Source organism: Mastacembelus armatus, chromosome 24 (assembly GCF_900324485.2).
Source record: "Mastacembelus armatus chromosome 24, fMasArm1.2, whole genome shotgun sequence".
Classification (NCBI taxonomy): domain Eukaryota; kingdom Metazoa; phylum Chordata; class Actinopteri; order Synbranchiformes; family Mastacembelidae; genus Mastacembelus; species Mastacembelus armatus.
Window position 1 is genome coordinate 10,812,008 of NC_046656.1, and position 19,571 is coordinate 10,831,578.

At 40.9% G+C, this 19,571-nt stretch overlaps 2 protein-coding genes across 2 annotated transcripts; one reads left to right on the forward strand and one right to left on the reverse strand.

Moving 5' to 3' along the window:
• The first annotated feature begins 13 nt into the window (after positions 1 to 13).
• On the forward strand, positions 14 to 2,826 carry ccn2a (cellular communication network factor 2a). The gene is made up of 5 exons (XM_026318308.2): positions 14 to 308; positions 494 to 710; positions 838 to 1,089; positions 1,185 to 1,396; positions 1,506 to 2,826. The coding sequence occupies exons 1-5, from the start codon at positions 246 to 248 to the stop codon at positions 1,800 to 1,802; spliced, it is 1,041 nt and encodes a 346-aa protein (XP_026174093.1). The 5' UTR covers positions 14 to 245; the 3' UTR covers positions 1,803 to 2,826.
• A 1,512-nt stretch (positions 2,827 to 4,338) lies between these two features.
• Positions 4,339 to 10,937, reverse strand: chga (chromogranin A). The gene is made up of 8 exons (XM_026318789.1): positions 10,693 to 10,937; positions 10,334 to 10,383; positions 9,442 to 9,535; positions 8,253 to 8,321; positions 8,049 to 8,135; positions 6,793 to 7,119; positions 5,654 to 6,069; positions 4,339 to 5,154 (listed from the first exon to the last, which is right to left on the reverse strand). The coding sequence occupies exons 1-8, from the start codon at positions 10,736 to 10,738 to the stop codon at positions 5,071 to 5,073; spliced, it is 1,173 nt and encodes a 390-aa protein (XP_026174574.1). The 5' UTR covers positions 10,739 to 10,937; the 3' UTR covers positions 4,339 to 5,070.
• Between the last annotated feature and the right edge of the window lie 8,634 nt (positions 10,938 to 19,571).

Below are 19,571 nucleotides of genomic sequence, written 5' to 3' on the forward strand. Positions count from 1 at the left end.
GGGTATAAAGAGGGCTTGCCTCTCCAGTCAGAACTCAGATCAACTACTCTACCGAAGCTAAACTCTAGCTTTCACCAAGAGAGAAAGACAGGCTGTGACCAGAGCAGCAGAGACACGCTTCAAGACAAGCGAGACAAGAGATCAACTTGATCAGAAAGAAGTTTCTCCAGCTCGAACTGAGAATAAAGGAAAACCTGAAGAAGATTTAAGGAAAAACTAGAATATATTTCTACAAGAAAAGCAAGATGTCTGCTGGAATGAAGAAAATGATTCTGATGCCTTTCCTGTGCATCATGCTCGCATACATGGTAAGTCAAAAATACATTTATACTTCCTTGTTTTCTGTTACTGTAGACTTTAGACTTTAATTATGTGAGTTTTACTGTGGTCCAAACATGTGCATCAGTCTAAAAAGACTGGATGCATAACTGCATAACGTAACATAGAGATGATATTTACCTGAGAGCGTGTCTGTGTGTGTGCTTCTGCTCAGGCTGCAGGTCAGGAGTGCAGCGGCCAGTGCTCGTGCCCCTCCGCTCCCCCTCAGTGCCCCCCAGGTGTGAGCCTGGTGCTGGACGGCTGCGGCTGCTGCAGGGTGTGTGCCAAACAGATGGGGGAACTCTGCACTGAGAAAGACGTCTGTGACCCCCACAAAGGCCTCTACTGTGACTTTGGAGCCCCCACCAACAGACGCATAGGAGTCTGCACAGGTGAGCCTCTGAAAATTTGAAATAATTCTGTCACCTGTGATGTCCTACTGTACAGAAGTCTGCCTTAAATGTCCTGAATGAATGGAACCAAATGATGACCTTTCCTTGTCATTTCTGCTCCACACAGCTCAAGAGGGAGCCACCTGTGTGTTTGGAGGCATGGTGTACAAGAGCGGAGAGACCTTCCAGAGCAGCTGCAAGTACCAGTGTACCTGTCTGGATGGAGCTGTAGGCTGTGTCCCTCTTTGCTCCATGGACATCCGGTTGCCCAGCCCTGATTGCCCCATGCCCAGACGAGTCAAGGTGCCAGGGAAGTGCTGTGAGGAGTGGGAGTGTGGTTCTCCCTACACACACACTTCAATGGGATCTGTTTTGCCTGGTAAGTTAGTCTGAACTTGTTAGTCTCAATTTATTTGCCTTTACATACATGTGAGGATTGTTTTTGTAATCCAGTATTTACTCCTGTATTTACAGCCTACAGAGAAGAGGAGACCTATGGCCCAGATCCTTCCCTCATAAGGGAGAACTGTCTGGTTCAGACTACTGAATGGAGTGCCTGCTCTAAGACCTGTGGTCTCGGTATCTCAACCAGGGTCACCAATGATAACCGTGACTGCCGCCTTGAGAAACAGACCCGCCTGTGCATGGTGCGACCTTGTGAGTCACAGCTGGAGCAAAGCATTAGGGTGAGTTTTTGTTGAGTTTCACTCCTTTCATGAACTACACAGAAAAAAAATCAGCACATAAAATGAGCAGGGAATGCCTGCTGAAGTTTTCCTCATTTTCGTCCTGCAGAAAGGAAAGAAGTGCATCCGTACTCCCAGACTCTCCAAGCCCATGAAGTTTGAGATCTCTGGCTGCACCACCACCAAGTCCTACAGGCCAAAGTTCTGTGGCGTCTGCCTGGACGGCCGCTGCTGCACCCCCCACAGGACCACCACCCTGCCCATGGAGTTCAAATGCCCCGACGGACAGGTCATGAAGAAGCACATGATGTTCATCAAGTCCTGCGCCTGCCACTACAACTGCCCCGGCGAGAACGACATCTTCGAGTCCATGTATTACAAGAAGATGGTGGGAGACATGGCGTGAGCAGCTGATGGACGATTAGAACTTATGACTTGAAAACAAACAGAACTCCATCTCACTTTGCAGCTCAGTATATATGTTGTTGTTTTGTCTTTTTACATGTTTTATTTTGTTATTTTCTCATTGTAAACGTAGTCCAGACACTTGTCTTAGTGTCTGTATGTTTTGTATGGCTGGTGCACATCAGCCACGTAGACTCAGACAGAGGGTTGCATAGCAGCTCTGAGAGACTCCTGCACTATAACTTCTATTTTTTTGACAAACCTGCTGCCAGGTTTCCGCCCAAGTCCCCTTGAAATCCTTTGTACAAACCCGTCCATTTATTTCATTTTATACCTAATCTAAACCTTGACCTCCTCTCTAAATGAGGTGTCTCATAATTCCCCGACCCCACCCCCTGAGCCCAGACCAGACCTGCAAACTCTAAGCAGCTGTAGAGGGAGTACACAGACCACAGCAGGCCAGTGTTCCCCTGTCCAAACAGGTGTGAATGTGTCCTTGTGTGTGTCTGTGTGTGTGTGTGTGTGTGTGTGTATGTGTTTGTGTCTGTTAGCGCAGGCCTGAATGTCAACCTTGTCTGTTCACCCTGCTCCAAAGAGTAGAGGAAAGGTCAGAGTTTCTGCCCAGCGTGTGGATGAGAAAGCCGGCAGCGTGCTGAGTTTAGGGTTAGATTTGAAACACAGTGGGTTTGCAACAGCACTGAGAAAAAAAAAAAGACATATTGAATATTACTGATTCAGGTTAGAAGGAAGAAACCAAGTGTCTATAGGGAAAAAGTGTCTATTTTGTACAAAAATAGAAGACTGGAAGAATTGTAATTTCATTCCTTGTTATTGTCGATGTGTAAATGATGTACATATTTGTACAGTTGAAATTAATTTAAAAGCCAAATTTGTTCTGTGCTTTAAATGTATCGATAGTGTATTTTTTGTCAACAGTATTTTTTACTATTTTATTGAGAAGTGTGACAAAAATGTTACATGTTTCACTTTGTAGCTGGAAATAAAATGTTATATTTTTATACAAATATGAGTTCACCAGCTGTTTTCATTCATTAAATTTTGATAAAAATCTGAAATGATTGAGATTTGGCTTCAACACCCACTTACATTTAAACCTGTCCATGTTACATCTGTTAGCTGATGTTTTAAAGCGTATTTAACAAAACATTTAGTTATCTGCATGACCAGAGCAGCATTAGTTCATGTTTAACTTAGACTGTACAAGTGATTATTTGTTATGAACATAGTATCATAGGAAAACAGGCTCATTCAGAGCTGAAGCTGAAGAACAAAACAATTCTTTATGGTTAAACTAATAAGTATAAGCCCTAATCCTGTGATTGGTCAACAACAGTGTGTGTGTGTGTGTGTGTCTGTGACTATCAACTAACATGTGAACTCCTCAGTTATCATGTAATGATCTTTTATATATTGGTTCTTCTTCCTCTCAGGGATTATGTGAGATCATTTATAACAACAGAGTTCATCAATAAAAATATGAGAATATAAGAAAATGCATGGACAGAAATGAGTGTGCGGATTTTAAATCCTTCTTGTTTTTTTCTTCTGTGAATTCTACATGAAATGAGATGGAAAAAATAAGCCTTGAGCCACATGTACCCACAGTGCCCCAGTGGTCTTTTACCTTTGGAAAAGAGGACAGAGGCAGTCTAATGTCGCCATCTGGTGCCCTTTTCATTTTGCTGTCATCAATATTTTATAATATCTCCAGCACTGGTGCATTATTCCTCTCTTGTTTAACCACCAAACACTTAGAGAATGATAGCAGCAATAGAAAAGAAGCCTTAAACCAAACTGTCTGATTGATAAGTGGTTCAAATAGTAAAATACTGAAGGAATCTAAGTGTGTAACTATTGTTCTGTAAAACTGTCTAATAAAATCTAACCCAACCGTAATCTATTATGGACAGGTCGTTTTCAGCTATCTACAGCAGCTATATTTAAGGTGCCAGAGAAATTGGAACTTTTTTGCATTTTCACTTTCTCCTACCCACGTTCTGTTTTTATATCGAGAGGGGGCAAAAAAACTGCATAGTATGATTCAAATCCACACTGGCTCTTCCTTCTTGATAGTAACAACCAAACCATGTGTTGCCAAAACCAGGGTTTAAATTGTTGTTGTTTTGGAATTGAATATATCATATAAACAGCTTGTGTGTCAGTGATGATTCATGTTCTCAGCTTCATCGCCCACAAACACAAACAAGTTCAGACTGAAACTACAGTGTGAATTAATGCCTCTTTACAAAGAGAAGCTAGGTTCACTGTGGACTACTACTGTATAGTATTTATGACATGTCATACATTATACATAATACATTATACACCATTCACCGAATTTCGTTTTACCTGGCTGACTCATATTTAATTAATGCCATGTGATAAAAAGTGCATGTAAAAGGTTAACCTATTAAGATGCCCACACAGTTGTAAATGTGTTAGTATGCAGAGTTTATTGCATTAATTCTATACAAATACTTATTTGATTTTAGAGGCGTTAAAACAGATTTACCGAATAAGAGTTTCCAGATCTATTTATTTTCTTACATAAATTCAGCACTGGTTTAGATTACAATCCAGCCATTCATCTGCTAAAAATGTTCACTTATTGCCTTGGCTTGATTAGAGCGAATGGTATGGATAATGATAATAATAAGTAAGCATCTACAGATATGTATTCTTCTTCTTCCTAATAAGTAAGCATGTCAGAAAGAGCTTTGTACATGTATACATGCCATTACTGTACAATCTCACCTTGTTGGTGTGTGTTTACCTGGATGTGCCTCAGCCTTTCACATAAATCAGTGTGTAGCGTTGAAAGAATCTGAAAAGCTGGCGAGACACGTTTGCAGAAAGAGAGAGTTGATTGTCATAGAAATTGAAGGAAATCAAACAGAAAACTTTTCCTTTAGAAGTCTTGCTATGTGTTCTGAATATATATGCATGTATTTGCACAAGACTAGTGCAATTTCATATGCATGTCTAGCTGCAACGTGAATCTAGTGTTTGCTGCTCTACACGAGGGACAGAATGTCACAAGGGAGGCTGCCGCAGTGTGGCGCAAGTGGGCATCCTTGAGAAAAACAGCAAAAGATACAATCTTGACACATATTCACACACTATCTGTGGAAACCGGGCAGCTGGTAAAGCGGAGGAGGACGAGGAGGATGAGGAGGCAGAGGAGGTCGTGGTGTCAACTTTGTACCAAGCTCTCTTTCTCTCCCTCTCTCTCGCTCGCTCTCCCTCTCTCATCCTTGCCGCAGCTCATGGAGTTTCTGGGCAACATTTTCAAGCTCTGACTCAATGGCTGCCAGGCTTTCAATCTCTGGCTCCTGCAGAAATAATAAGAGGACAGCAAGTGAGGAGAGGATACGGAGAGTGCAAACACTCATATATATATATATATGTACAAACTTCTCATGCACAACAGCTCTTAAAATACCAAGTACACACTGTGACCAGAGCAGCCTCTTTCAGCCCCAGCAGCACAACAAATGTGTAAAAGTTTGAAACCATCAAGAAACATTATAGTGTCCAAATAACTTTCTTGGAGCATGCTGTCAAACAGCAGCTGCAGCTTTGTAACTGTATAGGAGGTTTCTGCTTCATTTATAACAGTGAAACACAGAAACCTAACTTTTTTTGCTTTGAGCTAACAAACAAGTCTGCTCAGCACCACGATCAGTAAAAGTTGGCCCTGTCTGTAGCTCGTATTTAACATAATGGCATGAGAGGGGTATCAGACTTGTCATCATACTCTAAATGTTCCTTTAAACTCTGACTCCTCACATTGCACTCATTGCTGAAAGACTAGAGAAATGAACATTGCACCTCTGACTTTCTACTGGCACTCCCTTCTTCCTCGGACACCCTCCTCTCCTCTGGTGCACGTTGAGCGATCATCTGCAGCTCCTTTTCCTCTGGAGTACTTTTTTTCTCCTCCTCCTCTTCTTCTGTGACTTCTTTTGAATGATGCGGCACTTGCTGATGAATGCTGAGCTGCTGCACCTCCTTTCCACTTGCTTTTTTCTGCAGTTGCAAGCTCTGGCCCCTTCTGGCCCATTGCTTTGGACTCTCCCTGCTCCCTGTCTTCATCTCCCTCTCCTCCTCCTCGTCGTCCTCCTCCTCCTTCTTCTTCTGGTCTTGTTTGTGTGAGAAAACTGAGGATCTTTTTTCTTTCTCCTCTTCATCTTCTTCATCAAATTTCTTCACTTTAGTTTTGCTTTTTTTTCCATCAGATCCAGCACCTGCAAATATGAAACACAAAAGAAAAATAGTCTTTTTTTTTTTTTTGTTGCTGAAAGACCTTAACCATTCCTCAGGCAGAATTCCCTCCACCATCAGCAAGACTCCACTTCCTTTAATGAAATATGTCTTGCCAGCTGGCAGCTTTGCCCCCAGTATAGCTAGCAGTGCTTTATGAGAATTAACAGCATGGCCGGAGCGATCCCATAACTTGGTCAAGGATGCCTTTGGTAGAGAAGGATTTGATTGTATTTGGGCCATTTTAGCTCAGAAAAATCATTTTACTGTTAATCTACTAAAAGGTTTGAAGACTGAAACTGCTAAATCCTGATTGCAGTTTTTAATCTAAGGGTGATTTCAGAGAGTTTGGTTAATGATTCCAGCCGAAACCAATGCACAGCAGCTTATTTAAATTCTGACTTTAGAGGCGTTAAAAGATGTGGAGAGATTCAGTCATTTCTGCTGGTGTGCTGTCAGTATGCCAGCCATTTTGGCTTAAACTCCTCTGTTGGGGGAGCATGGGGAGTTTAAAGTCATCATGTAGATGGAAGCACTTCCATCAGTCACCCAGTCCTGTGGTGGCAGGACTGGGTGACTGATGCACTTTGCTTGTCTTCAGACTTGCTTGAATGTATTTTGCTTCTCATCATCTGAAAGCTGTTACTCTTTCTTTTCCCACAAACACAGGCATGCAAACAGATAGAAATATCCAATTTATCTAATACCTTTCTTATCCATGATCATGTTTTCCTCTGAATTCTCCTCTGAATTCACTCTCTTCTCTTCATAATCCTCCTCTTCTTCTTCTTCTTCCTCTCTCTTTTCAGGCTCGCCCTCACTCCACTCTTCCACAGACTCAGAGACGTGACCTCCTGGGCTCTCGTCATTTTCCCTCTTCACTTGCACCTCTTCAGCGATGTCATTGTCCTGTGACACTTCATCTCTCAGCCTCTCATTATTTTCTTTCTCTTTATCTAGGTTTCCAGCCCTCCTCTTCTGGGATAGGATGGCTCTTTCACCAGGGCCTCCTAAAGCCTCCAACATGGATCGATCTGAAAGGGGGGGGGTGTGGGGACGGACAGGAATTTAATTCAATAGAAGAAATGGATTTTCTAGTGATGTCAAAGGAAGGTGCTTACACAAGAGCTCTATGGTTTATTACTTAATGGACTATTTCAGAATGGAAGATTTTACATGACAATAATAAAATCACGATGCCGACGTGTGTTTTCTCATCAGAAACTCACAACAACAGGTCATGATCCAACTTTTTCTGCTGTGTCACTTTAAAATTCAACAGCAAGGTGGTGCGAATGTTGAGCTGAAACAATTGGCCGATTATTCAATGTACACATGACATTAAGTCGCTTTGCAATCAAGATGGAAAATATTTGACGGTCCAGCTTCTCTCTTGATTAAACACAAAGTCTGCATGAGAAATATGATTGACAACACATCCACCGTGAAATATTCATTTTGAAAAACATTTTGGCTCTTGCTGTGATTGCACATCTATATGTTACTCTTTTAATAGCATCCGTTTTCAGTTCTGACAGCTCAGAAGGCCTGAAGGCTGTAACATAATATACAGTCAATTACAGTGGGTGGACATGTATGGTATATATATCGTTTTTTCTATACTTGTTCTTTCATTGCCACTAGTCATCTTCGGATGTCATGTGAAAGGACCTCGGTGTTTATGACCCTATTCTGACCAAAGAAAAGATCAGCAGCGTTGAAATTCACCCCAAGGAGAAACTCTGCCTGTCTGCCCTGCTCTGCTCTACTGACAACAGAAACAAGGAAAAAATGGAAGTAATACATCATTTTGACATATGGTGTATTGTAACATCTTGATTGGATATTCCTGGAAATGCCTGAACTGTGATAGAAGATGAACTGCATAACAATGCAGTATAGCTGCATTTAAATCTTGGATCAGGACAGTTTCTTTTAAATCGGAGCCACTGAAGAACCTCACCAGCAGCATCGCCTGTTGTCTCGTGAGCTTGTGTTGTTGGGTCGGGTGCAATAGTGCCTCTTTGCAGCTGAGCTCTCTCTTGGCCACCTAAAAATGAAAATGAGTTGTTAAGGTTTTCTGCACGTGCCATCTGTCTTGTCCTCACATGCATGTAAACAAGTATGTTCAGCACAGAGGCGTCAGCTTGTGCAATCTGTGACTCACCTTGAACAGCGATGTCTTGCATCTCCTTCAGAAAGTTGTGATGGCGAAGAATAGTAACAAGCCTGTCATCTGCACACACATCCAATCACGCGTTAAAAGGCGTGCAATTAAGCGGTTAAATACCTCACACAAGACTGAAAAAGGTGAATAAAGGTGACAAAATTATCCGGCACACAGTAAAAAAAAAAAAAAACAGGTCTGTGTCTTTTGCCTTCACTTTTGGACAACTCTCAGCAGTTTGCTTCAGTGGTTCATCAGAGGTAATTGCCCAGAAATTCACCGCTTTTAAAGCAGGAGCACAATTAATCATTTGGCCTGCAGAGACGCTCTCAGAGAATTACAGCAGCAGTGAGCACTGGACTTTCTGCTGACCCACAAATGGCACTGCATACTGTGCAGCACAAAAAGAGACAGCTGCTGTTCGTTTCTGTTCTGTGCTCTGGTCTCTCTTCCCTTTGCTCATACTCTTCTCTTTTTATCTTTCTTTTCATGACTCTCTCTCTCTCTCTCTCTCCCCCTCTGCTTTTTTCCCTTTCCTCTAGTGGTGTACAGTTTCCCTCTCTCGCAGCGCCGCTCAGTCACAAACGCTCAGTGCATAATGCTCTGATTGATTTTTTTTTTTTACAAGGACAGCTCCAAGGTAATATACTGGCTATGTAACTGAGCAGTCTTTCCTGAGCACTAGTGACCCTGCTGTGTATGACACACTGCAGTGGGTTTTTCCCCCAGCAGACACACTGCTTCCATCCATTAACTTTATGATGTAGACATAAGGGCAGTCATGATGCAAAAGGACTGTCCCTACTATTGCATTTTATTTTAGCACTGTGGTTAAAGCATGGTGTCTTTCTGAAAGTTGAGTAATATAATCTATTGTTCAAAAATGTTGTGTTTTTCTTTTATTGTTACCTGCTCCTGAAACTAGCTATGCCCTGATTTTGGAGTATTCTGATCCAGAATACCTTAAACGTTTTCTTTCTCTGATTGTAAAGGCTGCATCACATGTAATCCAATAATGTATATATATATATATATATATATATATATATATATATATATTGTAGCTGAGCCCTTTTGTTAAATCTACAACCTGGCTTTTCCCCCAAAAGTTTCTTGTGACTAAATAGTGCAAAGCTCAGCAGATAACAATCACTGAGGTATTAGTGGTCTTTCTCTGGGAGGGACTTGCCTGCCTTCAGTGTGTCCAGACACTCCTGACTGACGGGCATGAGATGGGGCCTTGATAGCACATCTGCCAACGCCTCCACGATGCATTTCATCACCTGTGGACAAAGACACAGCACACAAATTGACATTCAGATATTTGCCTGGTTAGTGTCAAAATGATCCTGATAATGTAAGTGACTGATGTGATATATCTATATGTGTGTGTGTGTGTGTGTGTGTGTGTGTGTGTGTGTGTGTAATACTGCTATGCTGCTTCTCTTATGCAGTTCTAACTTGCCCACTAATTCAAAGATCTTTTACATGACAGATCAAAATACTCCCATTGTGTATTCAATGTCAAGCCAATCTCACACGCCTGATGATTTTTCACTCATATTTTTTGAAGACTCTTCAGTCTCTTCCACAATCCATGCATCCTTTTCCCTTTATACTGTCACCTATTCAAACCTTCTACTAGAAACGGCTCTTTCTCATTTTTCCTTTCAATATGTGAAACTCAGGAGGAGTAATCATGGAAAGCTCTCTCCATTTCTCTAAAAGCCATTTCTCTATTGATTTTAACAAGGTCATAATGACATAGCCCCCAGTGGAGAAGGTACTTAAATGAGTTAAATGACTTAGATCAAGTATTTCTAATTTCCTGTTGTTGCTAACCAGGATAAAAATACTTGATACTCTGTAATGAAGTAGTAGTTGGGTAAAATTAGCTAAATTTAGAGAATATTCTTGAGGTATATATACAAATACTGTAGGGTTGAATACAGCAGCCACATGGGACTGTATAGTTTTGCTATTTCCAGTATTATGGTAGTCATAATAATAATAATAATTAATAGTTAGATAATAAATACTAACGTTAATCTTAGCAAATAAATAAATAAATAAATCTTTACCTTTACGTCTTCATTCTCCAGATGACTTGGAGTCACTGGCAATGACAGAACTGCAAGAAAAGCATGAAAAGGAAAATATGTCACTTTTTATTTATCTGCTGTTTTTATAGCCCCGGTAGCTCAAATGTTATTGTTCCCTGTATCTAAAACACACTGACTGTTTTAGTAACAGGGGACTAAATGTGCCAAAGGTGCAGGTGAATTCACTCCATCTTTAAAGATGTGCGTGTGTGCGTGTGTGTGTGTGTGTCGCTGTCCTTGGTGCTGAACCCAGGCAGTCACTTCTCTTAATGCAGATTCCTCTTCCACAAACCGACTCTACCGTGAAACCATGTGAACTTCACTGAGGTTTTTCTTACCGCAGCTGGACAGTACAGACAAAACGAACAGTCCTCTCCCGATCATGTTTGGGAAGCGAGGCGCATTAAGCTCTCCAGGAATAGAAAAAATAGCCAAGCTTATATCAGAAGGATCGGTTTTTCCTCTTTTTGAAGAAAGTCCACTGGGTTAAGGACACATTCTGAATAAAACTTAGCCGCCTTTCGGTATTTCTGGAGAGCTAAATTTCCTGCAGCATCGGTGACCCCGCAGCCTCCGTCCTCTCCGGTCTCTCCACCAGCAGCTCACCGCGACAGCACCCGCTTTTATAGCACGAGCAGCAGAGAGGAAGTGACATCATCCTGAGAGAAGATTACAGGTTAGTACCTGACCGGACCCCAGCGGCTGTCAGGGCGTGTCGCCTGCAGGGTTAGATTACCTCACAGGTAAGGAAGTGGGAACTCTATGTGCGCTTTATTTTATTTTACTGAAGCCTTTTACCTCAAAAAGACTTGGGTAGTTAGAAACATATACCTGCCTCCATTAAATGTATTATTTAAAATATGTCACTACATTTACATACAAGTTACTTTAGTAAAGTTAAAGTGGTGAGCAGTGATTGCTCTTCGGTGGATCTGAAGCAGAGCTGCAGTGCATTATGGGGACAGAGACAGTGGGCAATGCAGTAAATCCAGTAGAAAAACGGAGCTGCCTATAGCAGACTAACTGACACCCCCCTGTGTTATTACTTCACATTTGACATTATTTTCTGGTATAATGTTAGAAAATCATATTACAGTCATTAATGACTCAATGACCTTTTTCCTCCATATTATCTGCTAAAAATATCTCTTTAGGAGTATACTGATCTCTGATTCCCTTTAGAGGCCACTATCTCATTCCTGTTGCCACAACGTAGGTTCTTGGTCCCATCACTAATAAGTCACTGATGTTTTCCCCCCAATGTCACCAGAGGGACGGATTAAAAAGGAAAGGACAGACATCACTGTAATGAAGTGGGAGAGAACAGCTGAGAGGCAGCACAGTGGATTGGTGTTTTAGAACTGTTGCCTCACAGCAAGAGGGTTCCTGGTTTGAAACCCAACAGGGACCTTTCTGTGTGGAGTTTGCATGTTCCCCCCAAGTTTGCATGGGTTATCTCCAGGTACTCTGGTTTCCTCCCATTCCACGGTGTACCCCTGCCTTTCACCCAAAGAGAGCTGGGATAGGCTCCAGCAGATCCCTGTGACCCTAAATAGGAATAAGCAGGTATAGATGATGGAGGGATGAACAGCTGAGTTATACTGTCAGGAACGTGTTGTGTTTTCTACCCTTATTATAAGGTGTTGCCACATGGCAATTTAATTAAAAGCTCGGAAATTAAACAAAACAAATCTGGCATTATTGAATTATACCTCACATAAAAGTCATATTGTTAATAACCAACCTGTGGATCCTTCTAAAATTGTTTGCTCTCTTTTACCTCATAAACACTGAGTCCCAGATGGTCACGGGCCTCTGAGGTAATTTTCTCTTTTGTTACTGACACATTCATTAAAGAACGACAGACAAAGAGGTTTCCAAGGTGTGGGCTGGACTGTTTGCTGTTTCAAATTTCCTACTGCACCATCCACTGATATCCCAAAGATCTCATTATGCTCTACGCTCAGAGAGACAATAAAGGCCAATTTGCGTCAGAGTCCCATCCATATTTGTCCATATAAACCAGCGATGGCTTTGTTTAAACATGAAAAGGGTTTTCTTTGAAAGCAATAATAAGGTCATTATGAAATCTGACAGCTACGAGGACTCATTGAAATTCAGCCAACCGCATCCTCTGAGAGACACTGTACGGTAGAAAATGAGGACACAGGAGATCTATATTTTAGATCTTAAAGCACATCATTAACTAAAGTCCAAACTGGGCCATGATAATTAAAAAATGATTTTTATACTCAAATTTAGCTTTAGCTTTAAAACTGGCTTACTAACACATTAAAACAGAGCATGACCCATTCATATTCAGTTGTGCCTGCGCTATGTGCTATGACACATTTTCACTTTAAAACAAGCCTTGGAAACTCATCCCATCTGCTTCAAACAATTCTGAATGCATGCTGTATGGTTTTCACGTCCTTTCAAGAGCCAAATTAACATTTCTGAGTGAACCCAAGTAACCTGAGATAAGCTTGGTATAGCATCCACCTGCCTTTGTAATTATACTATTTAAACAGAGTCAATAATACTGTACTGTATACTCTGTTTAACCAGAAAGCAGATGAATAGGAAAGTCATTTGTGGTGGATGTTCATATATTGAGTAGTGAACCTTTCTGTGTGTAGATAAACAACAATGATCCCACTGCTCACCATCCAGTAGCATATACAACATTTAATGGTTTTGTTCATCAACGTTCACTTATGCTCAATGCATAATAATGCAGGTAACTGGAAGACTGACAAGTGAAATCAGGCCAGGAGCAGCCTGAAGATCTGAGGAAAAGATGTGTGACTAAATCGTCTCCTGTTTGAAAAGTCACAGCTTTCTGGGAAAATTTGCAGTGGGTAAGATGGATGACAAATTCTTTTTCATGTTTAAAAAATCTCACAGAGCTCATCAGGGCCCTGCAGCAGTGACTGCAGCAGTGACTGTGAATGCACTACGCCATGTTGTTGGAAATGAGAGGGTTAGATCAGACAACCTGCGGCTCTAAACAAATTTTGATATGGTGCAAAAATGAACCGTTCAAGACCTTCCTTACTTCCTTTTTGGTAATTACAACATCAGAAATTTCTATTAAGGAAAACAGTAGAACTTTTCCAAAAAATACATCTATTGTAGATTATGATCATTTCAAATGCAGGAGAAACATAGAAATTTGTCCCAAACACTGAATTATTTGTGTGGTGAAGCTGGTAAATCATCTTGGTGAAGTCATGATAAAATTTTAAAATGAAAATATAAAACTTATAAAACAATTGCCTCTAAAATGAAATACTTAGTTTGCACAATTTGTTGTCACATTATCTATAACGTTTTCAGATATTAAAACTGCAAAAATGTTCTTTATGCAGCTGTGCAGGTGATTCACCATGTCACCTCAACAGTAACCAATGCAGCAGTGACATACTTGTCAAAAAATCCAGCAAAGTAAAAGCTACAGCCCAAGACATCCAAGGACCAAGAGCAGCAGGATGAGGGCTGCCTGTGATGGAGTGTCAGACTGGAGTAGGGACTGGCCTGACTTGGCTGCAATCGGTCGGGTGAAGATGTATGGGTGTTCCTACGGATGATACAGGGGACAAGGAGAATATAGCCACTTATAATTAGTTTGTGTTCTGAATCTCAAAGCCTGTAAAGTTTCATTTTTTTCAGGGTATGAAATAGTTTTTAGTTTCTGTTCTATTCTTTTAGCCTTATTCTGCCTTATTATTCAAAAATCTATCTGCAAGATTAATATTATTCCCTCAATGTAAGAAATAAATTCTTTCACTGGCTGATGAAACTATGTAAGTCACTTTGTTGTTCTCATTATTAGTACACAAACTCTTTCAGGTTCAAGTCCCAGGAAACATGCTGCTCTGGTGCAGTAACAAAGCCGTGTATAATAAAATCTGTCTTACCATAGGTGGACAGATGAGACTGATTGGATCAGAAAAACTGTTGACAATCATTTTTCCTCCCTCAGGCTGAAACTGCGAGCAAGAGACAGAGGATAACAAGGATGTGAGGACAACACAGTGAGCAGAGAGAAAAGTCAGGTTGCATGTTTCAAATATATGTAGTGTTTCTTTAAAAAAAAAAAAAAAATCTCCTAAAAGACAGAAATAAGAGCAGTCTAAGTCAGTGTTCACCATGTTGTTCCACAGTCCCTTGGCCAGCTCCTCATGTCCCTTTATAGTGAAGTGGAAGCAGTCGTGGGTGAAGAAGGTCATATCAACCTTTCCATTCTGCTCAGAGACACAAAACACACACTAGTGTAGACTTAACGATGGAGTGTGTTATTGGTGAAATGCCTCGTGTTGACAAACCCAAGAGCTACAGCTGTCACACTTGGGATCCTAATGATTCAATCATCACTGCGTAATGTATCACACTGATTCATCTCTAGAAAGCACGTTCATGTTGTCGTGACATTTAAGGCTGAGGGTAGATTACCGGCAGGCGGGGAGGGTCAGCGTGTTTGAGAAAGGGCTGAAGAACAACAGCGAAGTCGTCCCTGAAGAAACGATCGCTGTACAGCAGCTCTTCAAGTCTTTTCTAGGAACAGAAGAAACATGAAAACCAATTTATCTGCTAATTTATCTGAGTCCCATATTTATCCAGCCAAGAACACAAAAAAAGCAAACATGCCATTTACTTAGAGATAACTGTGGTCAACAGACAATTAGTTTCACAGTGTAGGGTCCATGCACCAGTTTATAATGTACATTGTGTTCAATATGTTCCTGAGGAAAGTGGTATTTACTTTAAATGTTGTCTCACATTATGGACAACAAGAATAGTTCCAGAAATTGAGTGGTACAAACTGCACCTGGAACTCCAGGTTGACCTCAACCAGCTCCCGCAGTTCAGGAGACCGGGCTACTGGTTCTATCAGGCAGGAACAAAACGACCTAAATGGAACGAAAGATAAGTCAGAATCCGTTGAAAAAAAAAAAGAAGAAGAAGTGTAGGAATATATTCTGGCAGAAATATCATGTTCAAAATGAATAAAAATGTTATGACAAAAATAACTGGGCAGGTTCCCTTGATGAATGTCTAACATTAAACATTGCAAATGGACTGAAGGAGGAGGACTAGGACCACATGCCATATCTCATTTGTCTGCTGCAGGGATTGGCTACTTTAAAGAGCCACTCTGAGACATAGAAAATCTCTCTGCATTGAAGAATGATTATGTGTGACAGCTTTTATTGTGCGAACACAATAAAAGCTCAATTTCCAAATTAAAAATTCATAAAGTACATCTATTTCTTCCCCCCTGTTGAAACATCCAAAATTTCTAAATATGGCAGATTTGCCTAAACTTTAACTTTTAGAAAAAAATGTCTCCTGTCATTAGTAGTGGCTCACCTCTGGAGCAGGCACCCTGGGGTGGGCTTCTGCACCTCCCTCAGAGTATGCATGGGAAGGATCTGGACGACATTGACGATCATACGAGGAACCTGAAACACCACATGGCGAGGGATAATGAGCCCCGATCAAGACCAGTCCAAACAGCCCACGTCTTCATTGCGTTTATTTTACCTCATTCATAAGCATTTCCAAGGAGACAGTCATGTAGTGAATGAAGTTATCCACTGAAAAAAGAGCCTAGAGACAACGTACAGGCTTTTCAGAGGTTAATTACTCTCTAAATAAAACCTTTGTATTGAACCAAACAGCATTCAAAAGAGAAGAATGTGAACCTTATCTTTACAGTAATCACAGATATCATTCATGCCCATGAGAATGGTCAAAAGCTTCCAGTCCTCCTCGAAGTTCACGCCCTGGAGGAAGGAACATTGAGTTTGACAGATTGACAGATAATATGAAGATCGCTATATTTATGTCAACAGAGGGGTCAGAGTGTGAATTTGATTTGGGAATCATTTTAGCTGCAACACTTGAGGGGAGACAGGGTCATACTGTACCTCATAGCCTCTGAGCGTATCAATCAAATGTCTTGTCTGGCCTGGGAGATTACTAAAAGGAAACGATAAAAACATCTTTGTGAGCGACATTAATAAAGGAAACGAAGTTATAGCTAATACATTTCTGTACAAGATTGTAATTTATTAGTAGGAGTAGCCTGAAGCCTAAACACAACTGTTTTAGCCTGGTCAGATAAGATCCCTACAAATTTCATTTGTAAAGAGATGGTGCAAATGCTGTGGCGGTGATATTATTTATTTTGCAGGTTGAGGTCAGTGCACATCACAGTTATGAGTCCTTACAAGGTGTTGTGTCCAGTCACAGCCAGGTTGAAGCCGGTTTCACTGATATGAGCCTGCATCCCATGAACTGTCTTGCCGGAAGCGGCGCCGACCAGCTTGGGATTGAAGAGTTTGAGGATATCTAAAACAAATAACAGGAAATCAAATAAACAAAGAAAATGTACTGTGGTTTTTTTTCCCCCTTTTGGTTGATTGTGGATTCATGTAGAATAGTAATGTTAAGAAATGACTATACCAACATAGATTAAAACGTCTTACTTGCCAAAGTAATGACATCCTGAAATGACCCGTAGCCTCCAATACTGCAAGATGAAGTAATGGAGAAGATAAAAACATTAATAGCAAAACCATTTATGTTTATTTGCAAGTAGCACTGATTTGATGCTGTTATTTACAAGCAGAAAACGCTGGAAAACACTGATGAGTATGGGGAATCATTTCGAAACACTTTGCTGTAAACAAAGTATCTGTCTACATGCAGGATTTCTGTGGTAAGGTTACTGTCTCTGAAAGGTCCATTGCAGGTTTTACACAATATTTATCACCTCCATGATACATGGCGAAACTCAATGGGAATCCCAAGGACAGTGGTGGCATTGGCACCTATGGCCGTCTGTGAAGGAAGGACATGAGATGTGAGAAAACAGTGATCGGGACCTGATGAAAACACACACACACACACACACACACACACACACACACACACACACACACACACACACTGGTTGTGAGAGTGTCTGTCATGAAATTTCTAAAGAAGCACAAAAAGAGAGCAATTACTGTCTACATTTTTAGCTCAGTCCACAAATAATCTGTATGTAAGTGCTCTGTAGGACTAAGCAAGTATGGAAAAGAATGAATGAATAGACAAACAGTATTATGTGTCAGCTATTACATACACTGTGCTGCCAGTGTACTGTAGCTGAGAAAATATCAGCAAATACCACCTACGGTCAGAGAATCCCCCAAAGCAGCGATGACTTTGATATCACCAGCCTTCACAAACTCAACTAGACCCCAAAGGTGAAAAGATGGAGATGGAGAGAAAAAAGAGGAAAAGAAGAGAGATCCATTGAAACTAGTGTTTTAGTACATAGAAAACTGAAAGATTTGGGGCTTTTCTGGATGTGACGCTGACACACCTGAGGAGGGGACAGAGGGAGAAGGACTCATGTCTGAACACTGGAAGACAGGATGTTTGAAGCTGGCTGGCCGTGTTTTCTCAGGAAACTCCTGAAGAAGTAGTGAGAGAGATGGCTCGTTTTAGATCCTTTAATTTCTCATACTGATTAAAAGTCTTACAGGACTCAAAGGACAGCTGTAAACCTGATTATTATTTCCTCCTATTAGGAGCTATGTTTATTACCCTATTGGACTGTGCTGTTATTTCACTGATTTACTGTTTTGGTTTGTGTCTCCAGGCAGTAGCTCTTCTTGCTCATAGTGCAAATAGAGAGATGCTGCACGATGAACAGGGTTTTCTAAATGCAAAATAGTGTGGATTAAGCAGAGACTGTTATTTTGGAGGGCAGTGGTTCTCACTACAGGTATTTTTGTTTTGTGTTTCTCATGTTGTTAATATGTTTTGAGCATGTTGTACAGGGACAGGTTTCATTTTAAGCTTTGATACCATGTTTTAAAGGGCCCATGTTGTCCTTTAGAAGAGGAAGACCCTGACTGTTTTATTTTGTACTGTGGCCCTAGTTGCTGCCTCTTCCAATACTGGACTCCTTTATGAGTCCAGTATTGGAAGTTGAGAAAAGCTCTGGATGAAGCGGAGCAGAGGGACAGCATTGAGTATGCTTCTCCCTTAGGTTTGGCTTTGAAGACGAACAATGAGCTGAGTGTGTGCACAGACCTTTGATAGTTAAATGTCTGTGCACACTCAGTGAGAGGCAGGGCCTTTTTTGTGCCACTGATTGTGAAAAAGTGTCTTGAGAGCTTAATTGAGTCTGATATCGTGGAGCAAAGAACAGAGAGAGTGCCAAAGAGCATGCAGGCTCACTCCTTCTGACTGGACTGGAATGGAGTGTAAACAAGCGGTTGAGGCTCTGAAAAGTGCTCTAGTAACCAGGCTTTGCCAGCTCACCCTGATTTTTCTAAGCCCTTTATTCTCTCTGTTGATGCATCCAGTGGCGGATTAGGGGCTGTCCTTTCACGGGTTCAGGATGGTTATGACACAGCAAGGCCTATTATATTTGTTAGTAAGTTTCTGAATCATGATCAGTCTATTGTTTTAAAACCTTTTAAAGAAAATTTGACTTTTCATGTCTTCTGTATTAATGTTGTTTACGTTTACATTGTCCTCTTTGTAACACTGCTATGCGTTCAGTTACCCCTATATTCTTGCGGCCCTTCTCACAGATCAATCCTGTGTGAGTTTCATTTCTTCACCATTGCAGTTTCTGTTGCTGATCATGGGAAATAAATTGCTCATTCTTCACAACACAGCGCAGTCAGACCCAATACTTCAGGATTCTTGCTGGTCCATGTGGTATGGTCAGTTTTCACCACATGGTAACGTACAGCTTATCTTAAAAGTAAAGTACCCCTTGTTTTCATTTTGTCCATTTGTGTCTATCATACATTTGTCAATCAAGGCCCTCTGGTCATAGATTCAGTAATGAAGTTAAATCAGCAAACAAAACCAATGCTCTATTATGACAATTGATTTTTCTTTCAAATTTTTACAGAATAGCACTTTTTCAGTTTGGTGATAAAAACAGTACCTGGTTGAGGGCCTCCTTGCTGTAGTGTCGGATCCCCTCTTCATACTCTCCCCACCAGTCGTTGCCTTGGAAAGACGAATTGTTTCCAAAGTGTCGTTTCAGTCTTTTAAAGCAGCCCAGTTAGTCACATCTCAACACTTACTCAAACAAGAAGCTTTTCTTTGACAACATCATTTAAGGCACAAAAACTTGTCTTTGCTTTGCCTGTAGAATTTGTACTTCATGTAAATGTTTGAAATCAAATTTTAATAT

Excerpts from the sequence above, each read along its gene's own strand:
- ccn2a (XM_026318308.2), top strand. The coding sequence starts at position 246 with ATGTCTGCTGGAATGAAGAAAATGATTCTGATGCCTTTCCTGTGCATC. Across the intron at positions 309-493 it reads GCATCATGCTCGCATACATG|GCTGCAGGTCAGGAGTGCAG; the intron begins GTAAGTCAAAAA and ends GCTTCTGCTCAG. Across the intron at positions 1,090-1,184 it reads AATGGGATCTGTTTTGCCTG|CCTACAGAGAAGAGGAGACC; the intron begins GTAAGTTAGTCT and ends CTGTATTTACAG.
- chga (XM_026318789.1), bottom strand. The coding sequence starts at position 10,738 with ATGATCGGGAGAGGACTGTTCGTTTTGTCTGTACTGTCCAGCTGCG. Across the intron at positions 8,322-9,441 it reads TCTGGACACACTGAAGGCAG|ATGACAGGCTTGTTACTATT; the intron begins GCAAGTCCCTCC and ends ATGTGTGTGCAG. Across the intron at positions 8,136-8,252 it reads GCAAGACATCGCTGTTCAAG|GTGGCCAAGAGAGAGCTCAG; the intron begins GTGAGTCACAGA and ends TTTCATTTTTAG.